This window comes from Gallus gallus, chromosome 3, assembly GCF_016699485.2.
Source record: "Gallus gallus isolate bGalGal1 chromosome 3, bGalGal1.mat.broiler.GRCg7b, whole genome shotgun sequence".
In the NCBI taxonomy this organism is placed as follows: Eukaryota; Metazoa; Chordata; class Aves; order Galliformes; family Phasianidae; genus Gallus; species Gallus gallus.
This window is the reverse complement of record NC_052534.1, coordinates 9297254-9315139: the sequence shown is the minus strand read 5'-3', so window position 1 is coordinate 9315139 and position 17886 is coordinate 9297254. Positions and strand designations below refer to the sequence as shown.

The 17886-nt window shown below is 40.9% G+C and overlaps 1 protein-coding gene and 1 long non-coding RNA gene across 11 annotated transcripts in view; one reads left to right on the top strand and one right to left on the bottom strand.

Moving 5' to 3' along the window:
• The window catches only part of LOC101749734, a 47142-nt gene extending 40143 nt beyond the window's left edge, over positions 1–6999 (bottom strand). For all 5 annotated transcript variants that reach the window (XR_005859072.2, XR_001464095.4, XR_001464096.4 and 2 more), the window contains exons 1-2: positions 6194–6999; positions 4234–4393 (exon numbers count right to left, since the gene is read on the bottom strand). This is a non-coding gene — a long non-coding RNA (uncharacterized LOC101749734). The remainder of the gene's footprint in view (positions 1–4233; positions 4394–6193) is intronic.
• On the top strand, positions 6772–11475 carry TMEM17 (transmembrane protein 17). 6 transcript variants are annotated; one of them, NR_075086.2, is made up of 5 exons: positions 6772–6956; positions 8565–8733; positions 9813–9916; positions 10183–10296; positions 10710–11475. NR_075086.2 is itself a non-coding variant. In NM_001276388.2 (4 exons), the coding sequence occupies exons 1-4, from the start codon at positions 6854–6856 to the stop codon at positions 11013–11015; spliced, it is 627 nt and encodes a 208-aa protein (NP_001263317.2). In that variant the 5' UTR covers positions 6772–6853; the 3' UTR covers positions 11016–11475. The 6 variants fall into 6 exon arrangements, 5 of the variants coding, with proteins under 5 accessions (NP_001263317.2, XP_040552947.1, XP_040552946.1 ...); NM_001276388.2 differs by lacking the exon at positions 8565–8733; XM_040697013.2 differs by having other exon boundaries at positions 6827–7123; positions 8610–9916; positions 10710–11411.
• The last annotated feature ends 6411 nt before the right edge of the window (positions 11476–17886 follow it).

Here is a 17886-nt window from a genome sequence, read left to right as displayed (position 1 = left end):
TGCCTATTTGGTTTCCTCTCAATGACATCAGGGCAGACCTACTGCGATAAAAATCTAGTATAAATAGATCAATTCAGCTAGACTTCCTTCATTTATAGAAGAGCAATTGGAGGAGTACAGAATACAGAAATCAAAAGGTAGCTGGAGAAAGAATTAGTGGCATGTCTATACGTTGTAGGGTGAGAAGTAGAAATTGAGGAAAGTTTGGCTTAGGTTAGGTACCAGGACTTTATTTTGTAATTACATGGATAGTTGAGCACCAGAATAGATGCGTCCAGGCAGCTTGAGGAGTCACTGTCATTGGAAAAGCATGATTTGGACAGGGTTGGCCTGGCTCTGGGACACAAGAATGAAATTGCCTCTCCAGGGCTTGCCAATTTACAAGAGGATTTTAGGGAAGTCACAGATATGCCAAGTTACAAAAGGCAAGACCTGGTGGACATTCATAAAATTTTTAAAGGCAAGAGAGACTAGTTTAGTGCCTCCATGTAGAAACTGACTTTGTTGGTTTCCACTTTCCATTTTAATTACTTCTGACTGACCATGTTGGCAAAATGCAAAATGTCACACCATAATACAAAGTATACAGCACCTCAACACAGGTCTTCTTTCTCAGCTAAACTACTGTAATTTAGTGAAAGAAAGCAGAAATTCTCAGAAGCAATAAATCACAGAATTATGGCACTTCACAGCTTTTTTCACTGACACCTCTAGTCATTTAAACATGTATAAACACAGGCTAAATGTGACTCTCATTGTGGATGCTGCAGTTGAAGAACAACACAAGCCATCGCTTAGCACTTGGTGCATTTCTAATTAAAGCTTCTGCACCAGCATCTGATGTTTTAAAATACTGCTGTAATAAACGCTGCAGTTATAAATGCAGTATTTCATAAAGGAAGGCAAGATCTTGTAGACAAATCTGAGGGGAAAAAAAAAAAGAAAGCTTTCAACTGAGTCCTGTAATAAAGAATTTCAGGGACAGAGAGGTCAAGAAAGCCAGCTCGACTAGATCCTTCAACCCTGCCTCTTCCACTACAAATGTCAATAACTCAGCATGCAGGAAAGGAAATCCTTGATTTTAAACACCATCTTAAGAGCAAAAATCCGTCTAGAATTTCTCCAGTCTTAAACACCACTTCACATATTTTGGTTACATCAGAAACCTCATCTTCAAATGACAACAGAAATTTAATATTTCAGAGATAGCTGATTGAAGAGTTCGGAATGATCATTCATGCTACGACAGCAACTGGTACCACGGCTCAGTCCGAGATACAACAGTGCCTATAGCCAATGTATACCCACAAATAAGAAGCCTCTGCCTTAAATAACTGAAAATACAATAAAGACAGAATTAAGTGCTCTTCAGAACTTCAGAAAATCACTGTACTCTTTCTCCTGTACTCCTTGATGAGAACTTGAAGCAATTTTGTTTTGTCTGGAAACACAGCCGGGAGCCTAAACCTAACAGACTATAGCTCAAAAATAAATACACAGCCAAATTCATGTTCCAACCAAGATACGCTATAGATTGCAGCAGTATTGCACTAGCATCCCCAGAAGCATAACCCACGATGTTTGAACTAAAGGTGCTGAACCAGAACTCTGCCTCCGTGGTATTTCCAGTCATCCTCAGAATCATCAGTCTAGACATGAAGTATGGACAATGGAAACACACTGATGCTGACCTGATAACACAACAGGTACCTTTATATTCAACAAAGCTTCAAAGCAGAGGGAGAGTTTGCTCTTGTATGGAAACACAACTGCATATCTGAATATCCAAATAACCAGACTAATTTTTAGGGCGCTGCTGCAGCACAAACATAACAAGGACAGGACAGACATAAGTAGCAAATGCACCACTCCTTCCCAAGATCAGCTTTCTGGAGAAACCCATCAGACAGGTGAAGGCTTTGGATTGTACACATAATATTTAGGATAGCTAAAACTACCATCAGAAAGCTGACCTCACCTCCCTGCACACGCAAAGAACAGGCGAAGGCTGAAGCCATCAGACCCTCTAACACATAATTCGCTGTAAGCTGCCAAGGTCTGCAGAGTGACTCTAAATCTGAGGTAGGATTCTCAGTGTGCATTTCTGCACAGAGAACAGTCTAACTTTTCTAACTGCAGAGCAGACAAAACATGCTTTGCTAAGAATAACTGAGAGCCCTTACCAAGTTTCCACGTGTAAACTGAAAGAACAAGTCTCAAGTCTGATTGTCTTGAGTTCTGCTAAGGTGCACAGGTATAACTGAGGCAGAATGTATCCCCCAAGCAGAGGATGTAAGCACAGGATAATCACCAGTTTGCTGACAAAGCTCACAATGAGAAAAATAAAACTTGAAGCCTGTTTGCAGTGCTATAACATACTGTTCTCTGGCTATTCCTCAGCCACCTCCAGAAAATAACGGACTCATCTGCACTGGCACTGGTCAGGTCATGCAAAGACTCATAGAATTGTAGAATGTTTTGTGTTTGTGAAAGGGCCTGTAAAGGCCATCTAGTCCAACTGGCCTGCAATGAACAGGGAGACCTACAGTTAGATCAGGTAGCTCAGAGCCCCATCCAGCCTGACCTTGAATGCCTCCAAAGACAGAGCATCCACTACCTCTCTGGGCAACCTGTGACAGTGCCTCACCACTCTTAGTGTAAAAATCTTCTTCCTTATATCCAATCTAAGCCTCCCCTCTTTTAGTTTGAAATCATTTCCCCTTCTCCTATCATCACAGACCGTGCTAAAGAGTTTGTCCCCTTCTTTCTTACAGCCCCTCTTTAGATACTGAAAGGCCACTCTCAAATCTCCTTGAAGCTTTCCCTTCTCCAGGCTGAACAGCCCCAGCTCTCTTAGTCTGTCCTCGCAGGGAGGTGTTCATCAAGAATCTTTGCAGATGTGAGAATATAGCTCAGAATGCACACACTTGCTGTAGTCTCCTTGTGTATCATACAGATCTCAAGTATTTTTGCAACACAAATGGTAAAACTTGTTTAATAGCAGTGCTAGCCTTGAGAATTTCCCAGTGCTCTTGGCAAAACTACAAATCAACAAAATAAAACAAGCGGGGGAGCTGTTCCATCTAAATGCCAAGTACAACAAGAAGAACATCAATCCATGGGTGCAAGTAATAGCCTTTTTGTTGTTGTTTTTGGCCTTTAATGTCTTTTTGCTTAGGACTAAAATAGCTGAGATACATAAAATGCACGGAACAACCCCAGTAACGACCGCAGCAATATGTAATGTTTCAAACAGGAGCCTCAGATTGGTCTCATCAGAAACAATAATTGTTTACCAGACACGAATACCCTGTAGGTGTTAAATGAGCACCAGGGACTAATGTACAAGTGACACAGAGAAAAGATTGTCTCGAGGTACTGCACACCAGGAGCAGAGCTGTGGAATTTCTCTGGCAGGCACTGTCACAGCTAATAACGTGATCCTTTCAAACACACACATTTGTGGCAGTTGTAATTTGTTCAAACTCACAATCTGTCACTTCACTCTGAGCACAGGAGGAGAAAGCAAGCCTGTGTTCTGTTAGCCTGCTCATACTGCAACCCACCAGCACTTTTTACATTTTACAGCATTCCTACCAAACACTGCACGGGTATTAAGGCTCAGGCAAAGAAGTGTGTTATTTCTGTTTGCACACTTGGAACTACATGAGGGGCAGCGGCACAGGCATACCAGGGAAAACAGCATTTGTGAGATTCCACATCAGCAAATTCAGAAATACAGCAATTACAATTCAGGTACACAGATAAACCACTGGCACCATTTAAATGAACTCTGTGTTTCTGAAATGCCAACTGTAAAAAACTGCTGATATTTAATTTCATTAGATATACTGCATCTGGTGTTTATGGCTTAGAGCTGTTGCCAGAGAGCCCCAGGAGCTTCGGTCTGGGAGCCAAGCCAGTGTCTACCAACTTAGTTGGACTACTGTGGATACACAAAGACCCAATATTCCTCTGATTTAAAGCTTTCAGGCAGATTTTCAGAGATTTTTGTTTTATTTATAGCTAGCATGTGTGGAGAGAAATAAAATGGTCATGTAATACGCTATGCAATTATGGTCTTATTTCAAAGCACGGAGAGTTGGAAATTTGGTTATTTCTACCTTAAACGTTAAGATGGGGATAGACACAAAGAAACTAAGTAGCAGAATGTCTTTCTGTTAAAGAAAGAAAATGCCAAAAACAGGTTCATCACAAACACTGGACACTTACTTGTCTTTACAGATGGACATCGTAACTGTTACAGTCACTTAACAGTTAAACCTCTTTCTTCCTTCCACTAGTCACAAGGAAACTCTGACCTGTCCAGGTGTTCTAATCCATGAAGTTTTAATATCCTCTTGAAACTTGAGTAGGTGCTCTCCAACCTGTCCTATAGAAAATCAGAAGTCTGTTCATAAAGTGGGCAAAAAATGTGTGCCTTAGTGTAAAAAAAACAAACCAAAAACAAACAGAATTAGTAAAAACAAAGAGTATATTCCATCTTCACAGAATATTTTAAGCATCTGCACAGACAAAAACATTAAATAGAAATGCACACAAGTTTATTTCACAGGGATGTGTAGGAAGCTTGGCCATCTGCTGAAAATGTAAGGCTGCCAAATATCACAGATTCACACCTTGAGTCTGGAAATTGAGTTCACATGGCAAATCCATGCATCTCTTGTGGTGTCTGCATTCCACCAGCCCTTCCTTGACCGACTACTTAGTTTTACACTTCAGTGACTGCTAAGCTGGATTGCTTCACAGTCTTTGAAAGAGCAGAACCCAATCTTGCAAAGTCCCACTGACTGCTCTAGAGCTGCTAGCAGGGTGTATGCTTAATGTAATATTAGAACTGGGGAAGGTAAGAACACCAGAGTGCATGATCACAGCCCCGGCTCAAAGTCACTGGCAAGAGGAAAGGAATAGTGTTGTGCTGTTCTGGGAAAATGCTTCCCTTGATTTTTGAAAAAGTAATCAAAAGGAAAATCCTTAAAGATTGAACCTTAATGGGCCACCAGCTTATACAACAACAACAACAAAAAACCCTGAGACTTCCTTGAGGATCTCACTTAGTCAAAATGCAGCCATACTTGTAATCCATATAAACCTACTCCTTGTGTCTAATTAACTGAGAGCATGTGACCAGTGTTCCCCTAATTGAAAGGGTGTTAACAATATCAGGACAAAGGCAACAGCAGTGAAACAAAGTTTCAGACAGTCTAACTGAAAACATCACACAGATACATCATCTTGCCACTGTTGGTAGCTGAGAGCTTTCTGGTGAGATTTGCAAGACAGTGCAAAAGTCACCCTTACAGTTGTTGAGTCTGGCAGGAAATACATTCCCAGCACCTACTGGAAATTGGCAAGACAACAAATATAGATTGCACCCATTAATGCTCAGAAGCCTACCTAACATTAATGTTGGTTTTCATAATGTTTCCTGGTACATAAAAGTCATTTTTAAGCTCTTCAATTATTTACCAGCTAGTTAGCTAATTAGCCGGCATCCACTCCCAGGTTTTTATCATTGAAACTGTGGCATACCTCCAGTGCCCTCACAGCTCAGAGCTCTGGGGTCCACTCCAGCCAGAACACAACTACACATATCCCTGTGCAGCTTATATTCCTCTACTCCCCCTGAAAGCAGACTAACTATTGCAAGCGCTGCCATCACTATGCCTACAACAAGACAGGCTGCAAAGTTAGAGAAAGTCAGGTCCAAAAAGCTGGACATACATTCAGACATGATGCTTTCACTAAATCATTTGTTCATATTTGTTCGTTACTTGCCTTGCCTGACCCACCCAGTTCACTGCTAGCTCTCATAGCATCGCTGAGCTGTGCTCACTGCTCCACAGACTAATCCTGTATAACAAAAGGCACCTCATCTCCTTTATCTTATGTTTTGATTCTTGTAAGGAATATTTATCACTGAATGACCTGCCTCCTTGGCTCCAGGACCTCTGCTGAATGATGTACCCTTTCCTGTGGGTTGCAACAGAAACCGCAAAGAACATTTCTCAGGATTAAACCTCACCTGTTTAACCTACGAAATAGGAATAAGCCTCAGCCGCACCTTAAGATTTATCTTATTAAGAGCACTCACGCAGTAAAGCTTGTTGCCTTCCCCGCCTATAAGGGGACATGCACAGCACCCCTTGAAATTAAGAGGTATCTATAATACCTTCTCCCTTCCAATCTCTTGCCATTTGAAAATCCCTTCCTCCTCATCTCTTCTGAAGGTCTTCAGGTTGGTTTGCTTGGGTTTTGCGGTTGGTTGGTTGGTTTGTATTTGGGGGGGGAAGGCTTGGTGCCGATTCCTGCTGCCACATCTGCTTGCAGAACTGTATGAAAAATGTCTGCAGTCACACAGCACCCGTCCGCCTGCCCATAAGCCAAATGGATTTCTCAGAACTCGAGCTTTATCGGCCGTCTCTTTCTGCAGTTTTCCCAGTGGGATAGAAAGAAATTAAATTTAAACTAGGCTTTAAATTATTCAGAGGTAATTGAGTTTGGAAAGTCATACTGGAGAATGATCACCCGGGAAAGTAGCAAAATGCGATTTTGGGAAAGGAGAGAGGAAATGGGGGGGATTTGGGAGATGGGAACTGACGTGTCACATTAGGCGCAGTGAAACCACTGCTGTTATCACTCCTTGTAGTGCAGGGCACGAGCTGCTCCTTCATTCTGGCGGTGCGGAGCGCAATTTCCTGCACGCATCCCTCCTTCCCAGAAGGAATCAGCCCCGCACTGCGCTTCGCCCCGGCACCTCTGGCGGAGCTCCACGTCTTCCACCGCGCCTGCGCGCCCCCGCCCCGTCTCCAGGCCGACAGCGGCCCGCGGCATGTCGCTGCCCGAGCCTCTGCGGCGCCGACTGGGCTCCTTCAGCCGCACCATTTTCACAGACAGCCGCCGCGCCGGCCCGCAGTACCCCAGCGAGCGCGCAGGTAAGCGCGGCCGCCTGCCAGCAATAAAAATGGCGGCTGGGGCAGCCGGGGCGGGGGAGCGGAGCCCTTCCAGGAATCAAGATGGCGGCGCCAACGGTCACCTGGCGGCCGTTAGGGCGGGGCGCGCTGTGGTTTAAAAGCGTGTCCGTTTGCACAAAGCGTTACAGGTAAAGTCCGTTGCTAGTCACGCACCAGGCTGCTAGACCACCAGAACGGAAAGCATACGTGGTTTTAGAGAGCACCGAGAGCAAATAGAACAACTAAGCCGCTGCTTTGAGCTCAGCAGCCCTCAGAGAGGACAGACCACCATGAGTGAAGAGGTGTACCCATAAGCTGGAGTTAGCTAGCAGAAACTCAAACTGCAACGTACCAGCTTTCTCCTCTCTCTTCCAAGTCTGTAAGGACCATCCCTGAGGACATAATCAATATCCATAAGGAATGAGAGCTTTTCCTTTGTCCTATTGTCAGGGAAACCTGCTAACAGCCCGCAGTTTTATTCCTTTGCAGTGATGGGAGCCATGGAAATAAACTGTCTGCATAGGCAGGTCATGTTCATGGAGGTTAACATGAATTTCAACTGATAAATCCATTCCAAGGTGATTAAAGTCATTTCAAGACAGGAGCACTCATTAACTTTATGTAGTTATGCCAGCGTAGCTACACTACTAGCATACATATCAGTTCCTCATTTCATGTATCAAAGAAGACCGAAACATTCTCTCAGCTCCCAGAACGGCTTCTCTTTCAGTCATTTCAGTTTTCTTTTGTGAAAGTTCTTATGAGAAGCCCCAGATTACTGAAAGCAATGGCAAATGTATCATGAATTTCTTTGAGATCAGGCTTTCAAGTCTAAAGTTCACACACATGTACTTTAGGGAGTTGCATCGAATGTGCCAGTGCAATATAGTCTGGCATTTCCCTGTATTTTTGCTATTCTAGAAAATAAGCACAAGTTCAACTTAGGGATAAAAGATGAATTATAATTTGCTTGTATTCCTATGCATTCATTCAAAACACAATTTTAAAACTTGAGCAGAAATCAAAAATACCAATGCTGGGTCAATTCAACTGTTCATGTACCTCAGTATTTTCATCATCACAATTTAAATTAGAACTCTTGGCTTCTCTCTTTTTAAATATGGCTACAAAGCATTGCAATTTCATCCAATACATATTACATACAGAAAAGAAACAGTGTTACCTGTAATTGGATGGTCTTGGTTTTTTTGTTTGTTTTGTTTTTTGATTGTTTGTTTTAAAGATGAAAACAGAATCATAGAATCCTTGGAGTTGGAAGGGACCTTTATAGGTTGTCTAGCCCAACTCTCCTACAACAAACAGCTTGATCAGGTTGCTCAGAGCCTGGTCCAACATCTTTTAAAATTAACTGAGTGTCCTCATAAATCCACAGACTGATTTGTTAGGGGAGCTGAAACACAATCAGATAGACAGTGAAATTGTTTTTGAAGTACCTATAGATTTTCATTCCTTTGTAGATGTAGTAAAGTGCTGATGCTTAAAAATGGGATTATTAAAAATAGATACTCGTTTTCTTGCACTTTCTATTTCAGTTTAATCAATTCCTGCCCCTCACACCCTGTCCTTAAGGTCTGTCCCAGTTCTATTCCCAAATACTCCTCCCCTCCCATCTAGTTTAGTGGCTTACCCTGAATAAATACTCCTGCATCTGGCATAAAGACTTCTGGAACAGATTGTACCAGGCTGCATGTGGCTGAACTGGAAACAGGAATGCCAGACTGAGATGGAACAAAACCAGGTATGGAAATAGCCAGAAGATACAGAAAGAGACAACAGTGTCAGAAGAGGGGTGGTTCTGAGTCTGGAGGGAAAAACATGTGGCTATTGGACTAAGTTCCTATTGAGTATCATCATCGTGACAGACAAGGGAATAAGACTTGAATACAAAGCAGGTCACAATGAATATTTTCTAAACATGTTTAGATGGTACCAAGTGAAGATATATCTACACTCTTCACTTGAGGAAAACCTAAGAAGTAGGTCTGTTGGTAATTGAAGTAATTTTGTTGTAATACAAACTTACTAGTTAACATGGCAATAAATGGTTCATTAAAAATGAAATTAAAAATGAGCCATTCAATTGGAATGCCCTTTAAAATTTTTCCTTGTTTTCAGTTTGATCTTTTAAAACTATGATTAAATTCTATACACTGAAGTCTGCAGGCTTTAAATTCTGCTTGCTGTTTTCTTCATTGCATCAACACATTTTGTTCTAATCATTCTTTAAAGGATGAGTTTTAGCTTGACACATATTTGAAATTCTTTAATCAAGATCTAAAACAATTACAGGTTTCTTGCAATGCTACTTCTATCTGTATTTATTTAAAGACTCAGAAAACAAGAATGGGCATTACAAACGTAGAATGTAGTAGTAAGTCCCTGCTCAGGAAAGTCATCTACAAAATGAAGATAATCCAATCTGTAGTTATCTAAACTCTGACCATCCTCTTAAGAGCAGCAATAAAATTAGTACTTCCTATTTCTGCAGTATCAGTATACAGCAGCATTTGAGCTAAGCCTATCAGTCAGGTTATTGACTATCTGGTATTTTATCGCTTACTCCACAGTCAGACACTCAACTTGAATTTATGACTACGTGATAAAAATTCTGTATCATGTGAACTGGAAGTTGTATTAGATGGTAGGAAATAATATAGCCTAAGATAGGATAGAAAAAAAAAACGTTTTTAACATTTAATTTGACTAAGAAGTGTTAATGCCCTGCTTGAAGCTAAGAAGGAGCACAAACTTTCTGTCAGTTACCAAAGGAAGGTATGGAACAAACTAGGCGTGATAAAGACTTCTCTTTATCTACAGATAATGAAATACTTTCCAGTTTACCACTACAGATGTCCCTCTATTTCAACGTTTACTTTTTCCCATTTTGGTGGCTCAGCACAGTTTTTATGCTTCAGCTAAAGGTGAGTCTTGAAGGAAAATAATGAATTGTAAGTGTAAATTTTCTTATTAACCCCCCTCCCCCCCCCACCCCCTTTCAGAGATAGAGCTCACTGGAGCTAGAATTTAGTACATTTATTTGGGGAATCCTTGAAGCTGGAGTCTCAAGAGTATTTGAAAGCTGATATAGCAGTGTCAACTTATAGTAGCATACAGTGCGTTCATTTCACCTCAGAGTGCATGTTATGAAGAAGCATGGCAGAAGCTTTTACACTTTTCTTCCCTCTAGTATCCAGTCTTGTCAGATTACTACAAATTCATCCTGGTCACAGTCATGATCCTGACTTCTCTAATAGAGGTCATTCGACTCTACCTGGGATACATGGGCAACCTGCAGGAGAAGGTATGTTACCGTATGTACATTTTAATTTGTGGAGGAGAGCTTTTTACAATTAAGCATAAATAAAGCAGTCCACCAGTTCATCTGAGAGATTGGTATTGATTAGATGGTTATTTCTGAATGATAGTGTTTACCTTCTATTACCTTGGCATCAGCTTCCATTAACTTTTGTGGATTTCTCCCTCAGAGGTGACCACTCTCACTCCTTAAAACTTTTTTTTTTTCTTTTTAAGATATAATTTCTGTTAAAAACACATCATATGGAAACATTAAACCATCTCATTTTGCCATTTCACACTATGTCCTGGCTTTTGGAAGATTTATTTAAAAAAATGGTTTTCTCTATAAGCTTTAGTTCACTTCCCCCCCCCCCCATCTCTAACTGTCAATTTTTAGATGATGTCTCCCTGTTACAGGTGCCTGAGCTGGCTGGGTTTTGGCTCCTGACTCTCCTTCTGCAGTTACCTGTAATTCTCTTCTTGCTATTTAATGAAGGTCTGAACATTCAGCCCTTGGAAAGATCAGTTAATATCATCTTTGCCCTCTTCCTCGTCTTCCAAGTTATTGCAGCCTTTGTCACCCTGAAAAGAATGGTAAACAAACTGGCAACTCACTTCCACCTTAATGAATTTGACAGGCTAGAGGAACACCCCGTGCGTCATCTTTATGGCCCAAGTAAAGAAGAGAATGTACTTCCCATGGCTAGTATGGGTCCATGCTGAGGAGCTTCATACAACAAGTTCAGGCTGGGGATCAAGCACTTAGGGCCTGAGACGCTAGCAGAGGCAGGCCTTATGATGCTACAGCTCTGTTCCATTTTGTTGGGTCATTATCTCAATTTCTACTTCAGAGACATTAAGAAATAGATTGCAAGTGCCAACATTAAACCTCAGAGTTGAGCTCCACTCTGCAAGAAAAATCAAAGCCAGTGACTTAAGTTGCTGAGTGGACCAATTCATTTGCACACTGTTACTGGGTAAAGTACCTACAGGGTAGGCTTGGTGGTTTTATATCCTAAAAAGTCATGTGCCCTTTCTAAAGAACAGAAGTCTATTTTCCTAAGTGTTTGCACAGACATATTTTGTTCACAATAAATCCTTTTCATATGTTTGTATTTACATCAATTTTTTGTCTATTCTTCCAGATGCTGTAGATATTTAGTTAAGCAAAAACAAGAAAGAATCTTGAGGCCTAGAAAGAACAGCAGGGGTGCCAGTGATGAGAGACTGCAGCTTGAGGTGGTTTTCCAGATAATTCCAGCACTAGGAATTCCTTACTAATGAACTAGGGTGGAGTTTTGAAAGTATTGTGTTGCTCAGGACTCCTGCACTTCTCCTCTTTGGCTTTGCTTAGATAGCTAAACTTAGGAGTTTTAACTATCAAGCCATTCATAATTAATGGTGCAATTTTCTCAGACAGAAGATTCGATAAGTCAGATGTAGCAAAATTATAGACATAAAAAAACTGGTTTATGTCACTGACTGTTTCTTACAGGCCACTACATATGCCACAGTTCTCTCATTTCTGTTTGTATTAATGTCTGGACTATCTTCTTCAGTTTCAGTAATCGCTTAATGCTCGATTTTTTTTCTGTCAAGGAGGGATAAAATAAAATACATTTTTCATCTGAATCCTTAGAGTTTTCAATAGGGCAAAAGTAAGCAATTTTCAGAGCTGGCACAAACATCCGGACTGCTTGAAGAAAGGTAAAGAAGCCTGATGTGAAAAAGGCAGAGTATACTTAAAGCTGTTGTATAGTTAAAGCTCATAGAACCTCTAGTGAAAAAAGAAAGTGTTTCGCTTTGTTTTGTATTGGAACTCTTTGTTTCAATGCATGAGTGAATGTACAACTCATTCTATTGAATTTCCTTTTCTTGTTTTGTTATTGTAGACCATATACTATCAAGGCACATACCCCTTTGTTTTTAAACAAAATGCTTCTACCAACAGCAGAATTGGCTGTTGTGCAGAAAAAGAGCATTAGAAACTCCTTGTAAAGACATTCTAAACCGATGCAGTGGGAATATTGTGCGTATTTTCATATCAGTTACATTGCTGCAGAGTACCGAGGCCAGGACTGATGAGGCATAGGAGAAACTTGGAGGATCCATTACAGTGACAGATAGCAACATAATAGGTCCTAACAGCCCAAACAGAAGCATCATAAATCTTGGAGCTTATTTTCCCCAATAACTGTAGAGTGTAACTCAAATGTCTTAGTGTTCTGTAGACATACAGTCTCCTCCTAACCCAATACAATGGGACTGACTCCAGAGACTGCCTTTCTCTGTGGAGGATAGAGTGCAGACCTCCAAGGAGCTCAGCTCTACCAGTAAGAATATCTGGATGTCACAGAAATACAGATTAACAGCACAACGGCAAAGTTTAGCACTGCTGGTTTTCAATGCCTTCCAGTAGTTTGTTGAAGAGAACATACAGATTCAAAGAAAGCAGCATCTTTTCCTTATGTGCACCTGGGTGCAGTAAACTAAGATCTGAAGAGACAGAGTGATACACCTATAGTAGTCGAATCTCTTGCCTGCACTAGAGAATGCCACATTCTATTTTTTTCTCTGGTATCATCTTAAAAAGTTTAAATTTATTCTAAGATAAGAGTATAATGAGTGTGAAGGCTTTTGACACCAAATACATCACATACAACATGATAGGGCTGAAAAAAATTCAGCCGTGTACTAATATTGACAACAAGGAACTGGTCTCCAGGGCTAAGGCTGCAAGGCGTGATTCAAAATCCTTCCTCATAGTGATAAGGAAACCATGGGCTTGGAAGATCAATTGCCATGCAAGATGATTACCAGAAGCCAAAGATAAATGGATACACACCCCTATGCTGGAGAGAGAAACAGAATATTGATGTGCTGATGCAGATAACAGCATTCAGACCAACCGTTAGATTTGCCTGGAAATGCTGAAAGTACAAACCAGTCCAGGACATAAAACTTCAACAACATACTTGATAAATCCAAGACCTCTGCACTGTCACTACTCAGGTGTCATAGCAGACCTGGTAGTCTTTTTTTAAATTCCATTACCAGCATAAACATTCAATTATGAAGCCAGCCTGCCACTACCTTAAAACTCACATTCTGAATCTACAGCTGCAATTTGTCCATGAATTTCCCACTCCCACTAGCTAGAGGCAGGAGAAGAAAATTACAGTAGCACTCAGGAGGACAAAGCAGTGAATGAAGACTTGCAATGAAACTTTCCCTTCAGGTGCTAAATTTCACAGGGACTGGTGAGTCTTAATATAAGCAGAAAATATACTAGTTACTTGTAGCACAGCCAGATTTCAGACATGAAAAAAGCAAGTTTCAGAAACTTTCAATAAGCATATTGAAAAACAGTGACACACATGAGGTGGAGAAGAAAAAGAAAACTTCTAAAGAAGTTGCTTGCACACTAAGTATAAATCAGAAGTGAAACTACGCATCAGGAACACAGAAACAATAATAGCATTTATGTCTTAAAGAAAAATAAAAAAGCTTTGAGAAGATTGGAAATAGTTGCCAGAACAAATTGGAAGCAGCAACGAGTACAGGAGAACTTCCTAGGGGTGTTGCAAGAAGTCTAAGAGTCTTTCATAAATAGTCTTCTTTAGGTTACTTGGGTAACTATGAGCAGGTACGTTAGCCCATAATAGGAAGCACGTGTCTGTCTCGTAGTGCAAAGCATTCATGAGTAGAATGTGAGGATTTGAAATGCAGCAAAGCAGGTTGTTGGGAAGCGAAGGTTTTCAGTGTTTTTTTCTCCTCCACAGAAGGGAGGAAGCTTAAGAACATTGGAAACTGCAGCGTAAGTTCATCATAAAGCTGAATAGCATCTAGACAGTTTTGAAAGTAAACTGTACGGTAGCACCTTTTTGTCACATTGCAATTTGCGCAGAGAACCACTGTTGTTTTTTTAATAATCTAAGTAACTATCAGTATGTTCCTCTTCACAAGCAAGATCTTTGAATGGCACAAATCTGTGAAGAACTAAACCCTGCATTTATATTACTTCAGAAAGTTTACTGTTAGGAAAGGTCAACAGACAATTTGAAAGGGAATTTGTACCGCCATACTTCCTTTAACTGAAGATGAAGTACCGGCATATTGCCTTAAAACTCTATTTTTAGGTTGCTGATCAATTTGAAGATGGATCATTTTTATTCAAGGGCATCGTTGCTGAGAGTCAGCATGTATTCCTTGTCAGAAATGAACATTGTAAAAGGATTGTTATTTTTTTTTTAAATAGTAGGCTGGACTTCTGAGAAAGGGAAATTAAATTTGGAAGAAGCTTCACTTGTGTACCTTGCTTAGGCAGATCTGATAAGGCAGACCTGAGATAAGGGACAGATTTGATAGAACCAGACAGTTTATAGAAGAAAGGGTGCAGCAATGACCTTTCTATAATTCACTCTAATCATACGTTTCCCTCTTGCCATTGTCTCTTATGAACTAGAATGGAGTTAGCTTTAATCTAAATTTAAACAGTGAATGAAACTGGTAGAATCAGCACTATTACTCAGTCTGTTAAGATAGACAATAGTAATATTTGATAGCTAGGTAAGGCTTCAGACAACATTTATTTTGAAAAACAAATTTTGCTTCTCTAGGACAAAGATCAGATGGCAGATAAAGCAAAGATAAGAAAGAGATCTTCTATAGGAGGCAGGTAAATCAGTATATAAAAGTCAACTGATAAGGCCAAGAAAAAAAAAACTACCAATAAATAGGTTCAAGAAGCGTAACACTGGGGAAGATGAATATGCTGATGACAGATGCCTCTGAAAGAGTAGAGAATTTATTAAAGGGAAACAACTGTGCTGAGTTTCTGTCTTGAAATCTTACAGGGTTCAGGGGAAACATTATTTCACAAGCTAAGCACGGACTTACAGGACACAAATCCATGTTCACTGAATAAATACAACTTATACTTGTTATGAAAAACACCTTCTACTTCAGATGATCCAAGATGTGAAAGTAATAGAAATACCATGTTTGGGAAGCATATACTAGCCAAGAAACACAAGCACAACAGGGAAACCATAAAGAAAAGCAGAACAAATCTGGCAGACAGCTACAAAAATGACCATGCTAAAACCTATGGCTTCCCAGGTGGATTGAGGAAATATCAGTGACTTCCCTTGAACATCCAGTGCTAGGGAAGGAATTCCTGCAGTCTATGAAAGAAGCCACTGTTCTTCTTTAAGGGATAGAAAAAACCCTTCTCTATTCACATTTGTACAGCCATGCCATTTCCGAGTCAAAAATGCAAGCAAGAAAGTTTGAATTCTGTTTAATTACCGTGTCTCAGTTTATTCAAACCACGCCCTAAGCTGAATTCATTAAGGTGAGAAGAACGTTGAATATATTCATACCCAGTCACTCATACTGCAAATACTAGGGGAATTTATTTCATATAACTTCACACAGAGAAAGTCTTCAACGGCCCATCCTTTTCCACGCAACTACTGGTACCCAGTTGTTTATAGAGGAAACTCCAGCTTGTGACTGATATGGATCATTCTGGACTGACAATGTGGTCCATCTCCTGTTTGAAGAGTGGGCAACAGGATTATCCTGGTGAACCACTCTCATCTGCCACGTTGAAGGGCATGTGATGGGAGTAAGCATACTAAGTTGGTGTGTCACACCTAAAAGAACCATTACTCAATTTTGACACCTGGCAATGATTTCTTGTCTCTAAACTGAAAAAAAAATATGGCTTTGAAGGTACACTATTCAGTTTAAGAGGAATTGGTTGGATGGTCACAACCAGAGGGTTGTGGTCAACAGCTCTATATCCAAGTGAAGATGAGTCATGAGTCATGTTCCCCAGGGGTGAGTCTTGGGACTGGTGCTCTTTAATTTCTCAATCTGGTGTCTTTATCAAAGACATAGACAGTGGGTTTGAGTCGGTTTAATAATGACACCAAGCTTAGTGGTGCAATTGATAGAAGAGAAGGAAGGGATGCCATCCAGAGGGACCTGGACAAGTTGGAAAAGTGGGCCCATGCGAACCTAGTGAGATTCAACAAGGCCACATACAAAGTCAAGACTATCCCAGATGCATACAGACTAGGAGAAGAATTCATTGAGAGAAGTCCTGTGGAGAAGGACTTGAGAGATCTGGTGGATGAAAAGCTGTACATAAGCCAGCAACATGAACTTGCAGCCTGAAAGGACAACAGTATCCTGGGCTGCATGAGCAGAGGGGTGGCAACAGGGCAAGGGAGGGAACTGTGCCCCTCTGCTCTGCCTTTGTGAGGCCCCATCTGGAGTACTGTGTCCAGGTCTGGAGCCCCCAGCACAAGGAAGTCGTGGAGCTGTTGGAGAGGGTCCAGAGGAAGGCCAAGATAATGATCAGAATGCAAGAGAACCTCCTCTAGGCTCAGCCTGGAGGGGAGAAGGCTCTGGAGAGACTTCCAGTGGCCTTCCAGTACTAGAGGGGAGCTTATAAGAAGGAGGAGGGAAAATGAGTTTTTACGTGGCCTGATAGCAACAGGACAAGAGGGAATGATTTTAAACTAAAAGATTGGAGATTTAGATTAGATATTAGGATGAAATTTGGAAGGTGGTGGGGCACTAGCACAAGCTGCCCATGGAAGCTGTGGATGGCCCATCCCTGTAGACATTCAAGGCCAGGTTGGATAGGATCCAGAGCAACCTGATCAGGTACCTGATCTAGTGGATGGCAACTCTGCCCACGGATTTCAAGGTTTTTTTTTAAACTAATCACACCAAAAGAAATAAGAGGTCTCATTCTAGTAGCCATTGAAGTGCCATTTCCCTGTGCCCGAAAACATACATGTGTATAATCTCCAAACAGAAAAAAATTCTCTCCATCTCTACACAAGATACACAGAATTGTAGTAAGAATAAAAGAAAGGAAATGAGCACTTCCCACTACATATGCACATGAACTTATCTAGTAATAGGAATTATTAAATAATCAAAGAAGCAACATCATCATGATTGTCTTGACTCCCTGCTCCTGGGTGTGTGGCAGGAGCTGACAATTAATAACTATACTTTCGGGCAATCTTTCTTAGGAGAAAAGAATCAGCTGTAATTTATGCCCCAGGAGAGCAGGTTGAAGTCACCCATAAGAACAACAGCAGCCAATCTAGAGACATCCCTTACTTCCTTACAGAATCATTTGTTGGTGCTGTCATCCTGGCTGGGTGGCCTATAGCAGACTCCCACAGTGCCATCCACTTTATTTGCTTGTCCCTTGATACCTATGCAGAGGCTCTCAACTCAACATTAACTACCTACCTGTCCTTGTGTGCGATCACCTGTAAGACTGAGCACGCACAGAGTGGAGCTGCAAGTTTCCTACAACTAGGGAATGAGGGGGAAATAAAAAGTCCTAAAAACCATCAAAGTAGAATGGAAAACAGCTTATTATGAAAATACTGATAAGGCAACAGCAAAAGGATGAGCCAGGCTGGCTGCAGTCAGCAATGATGAAATGTGACACAATAAAAGCTCAGTTATTGCATTAAGATCATTCTAGGATACTGAAGAATGAAATAAAGAAGAGCTGTGGATTACTTTGTTATTGAATATTGATATACTTTTTTTT

Bases quoted from the DNA above. Each gene is read 5' to 3' on its own strand.
- TMEM17 (NM_001276388.2), top strand. From the start codon at position 6,854: ATGTCGCTGCCCGAGCCTCTGCGGCGCCGACTGGGCTCCTTCAGCCGC. The intron at 6,957-9,812 runs GTAAGCGCGGCC...CTTTATCTACAG, and splicing joins GTACCCCAGCGAGCGCGCAG to ATAATGAAATACTTTCCAGT. The intron at 10,297-10,709 runs GTATGTTACCGT...TCCCTGTTACAG, and splicing joins TGGGCAACCTGCAGGAGAAG to GTGCCTGAGCTGGCTGGGTT.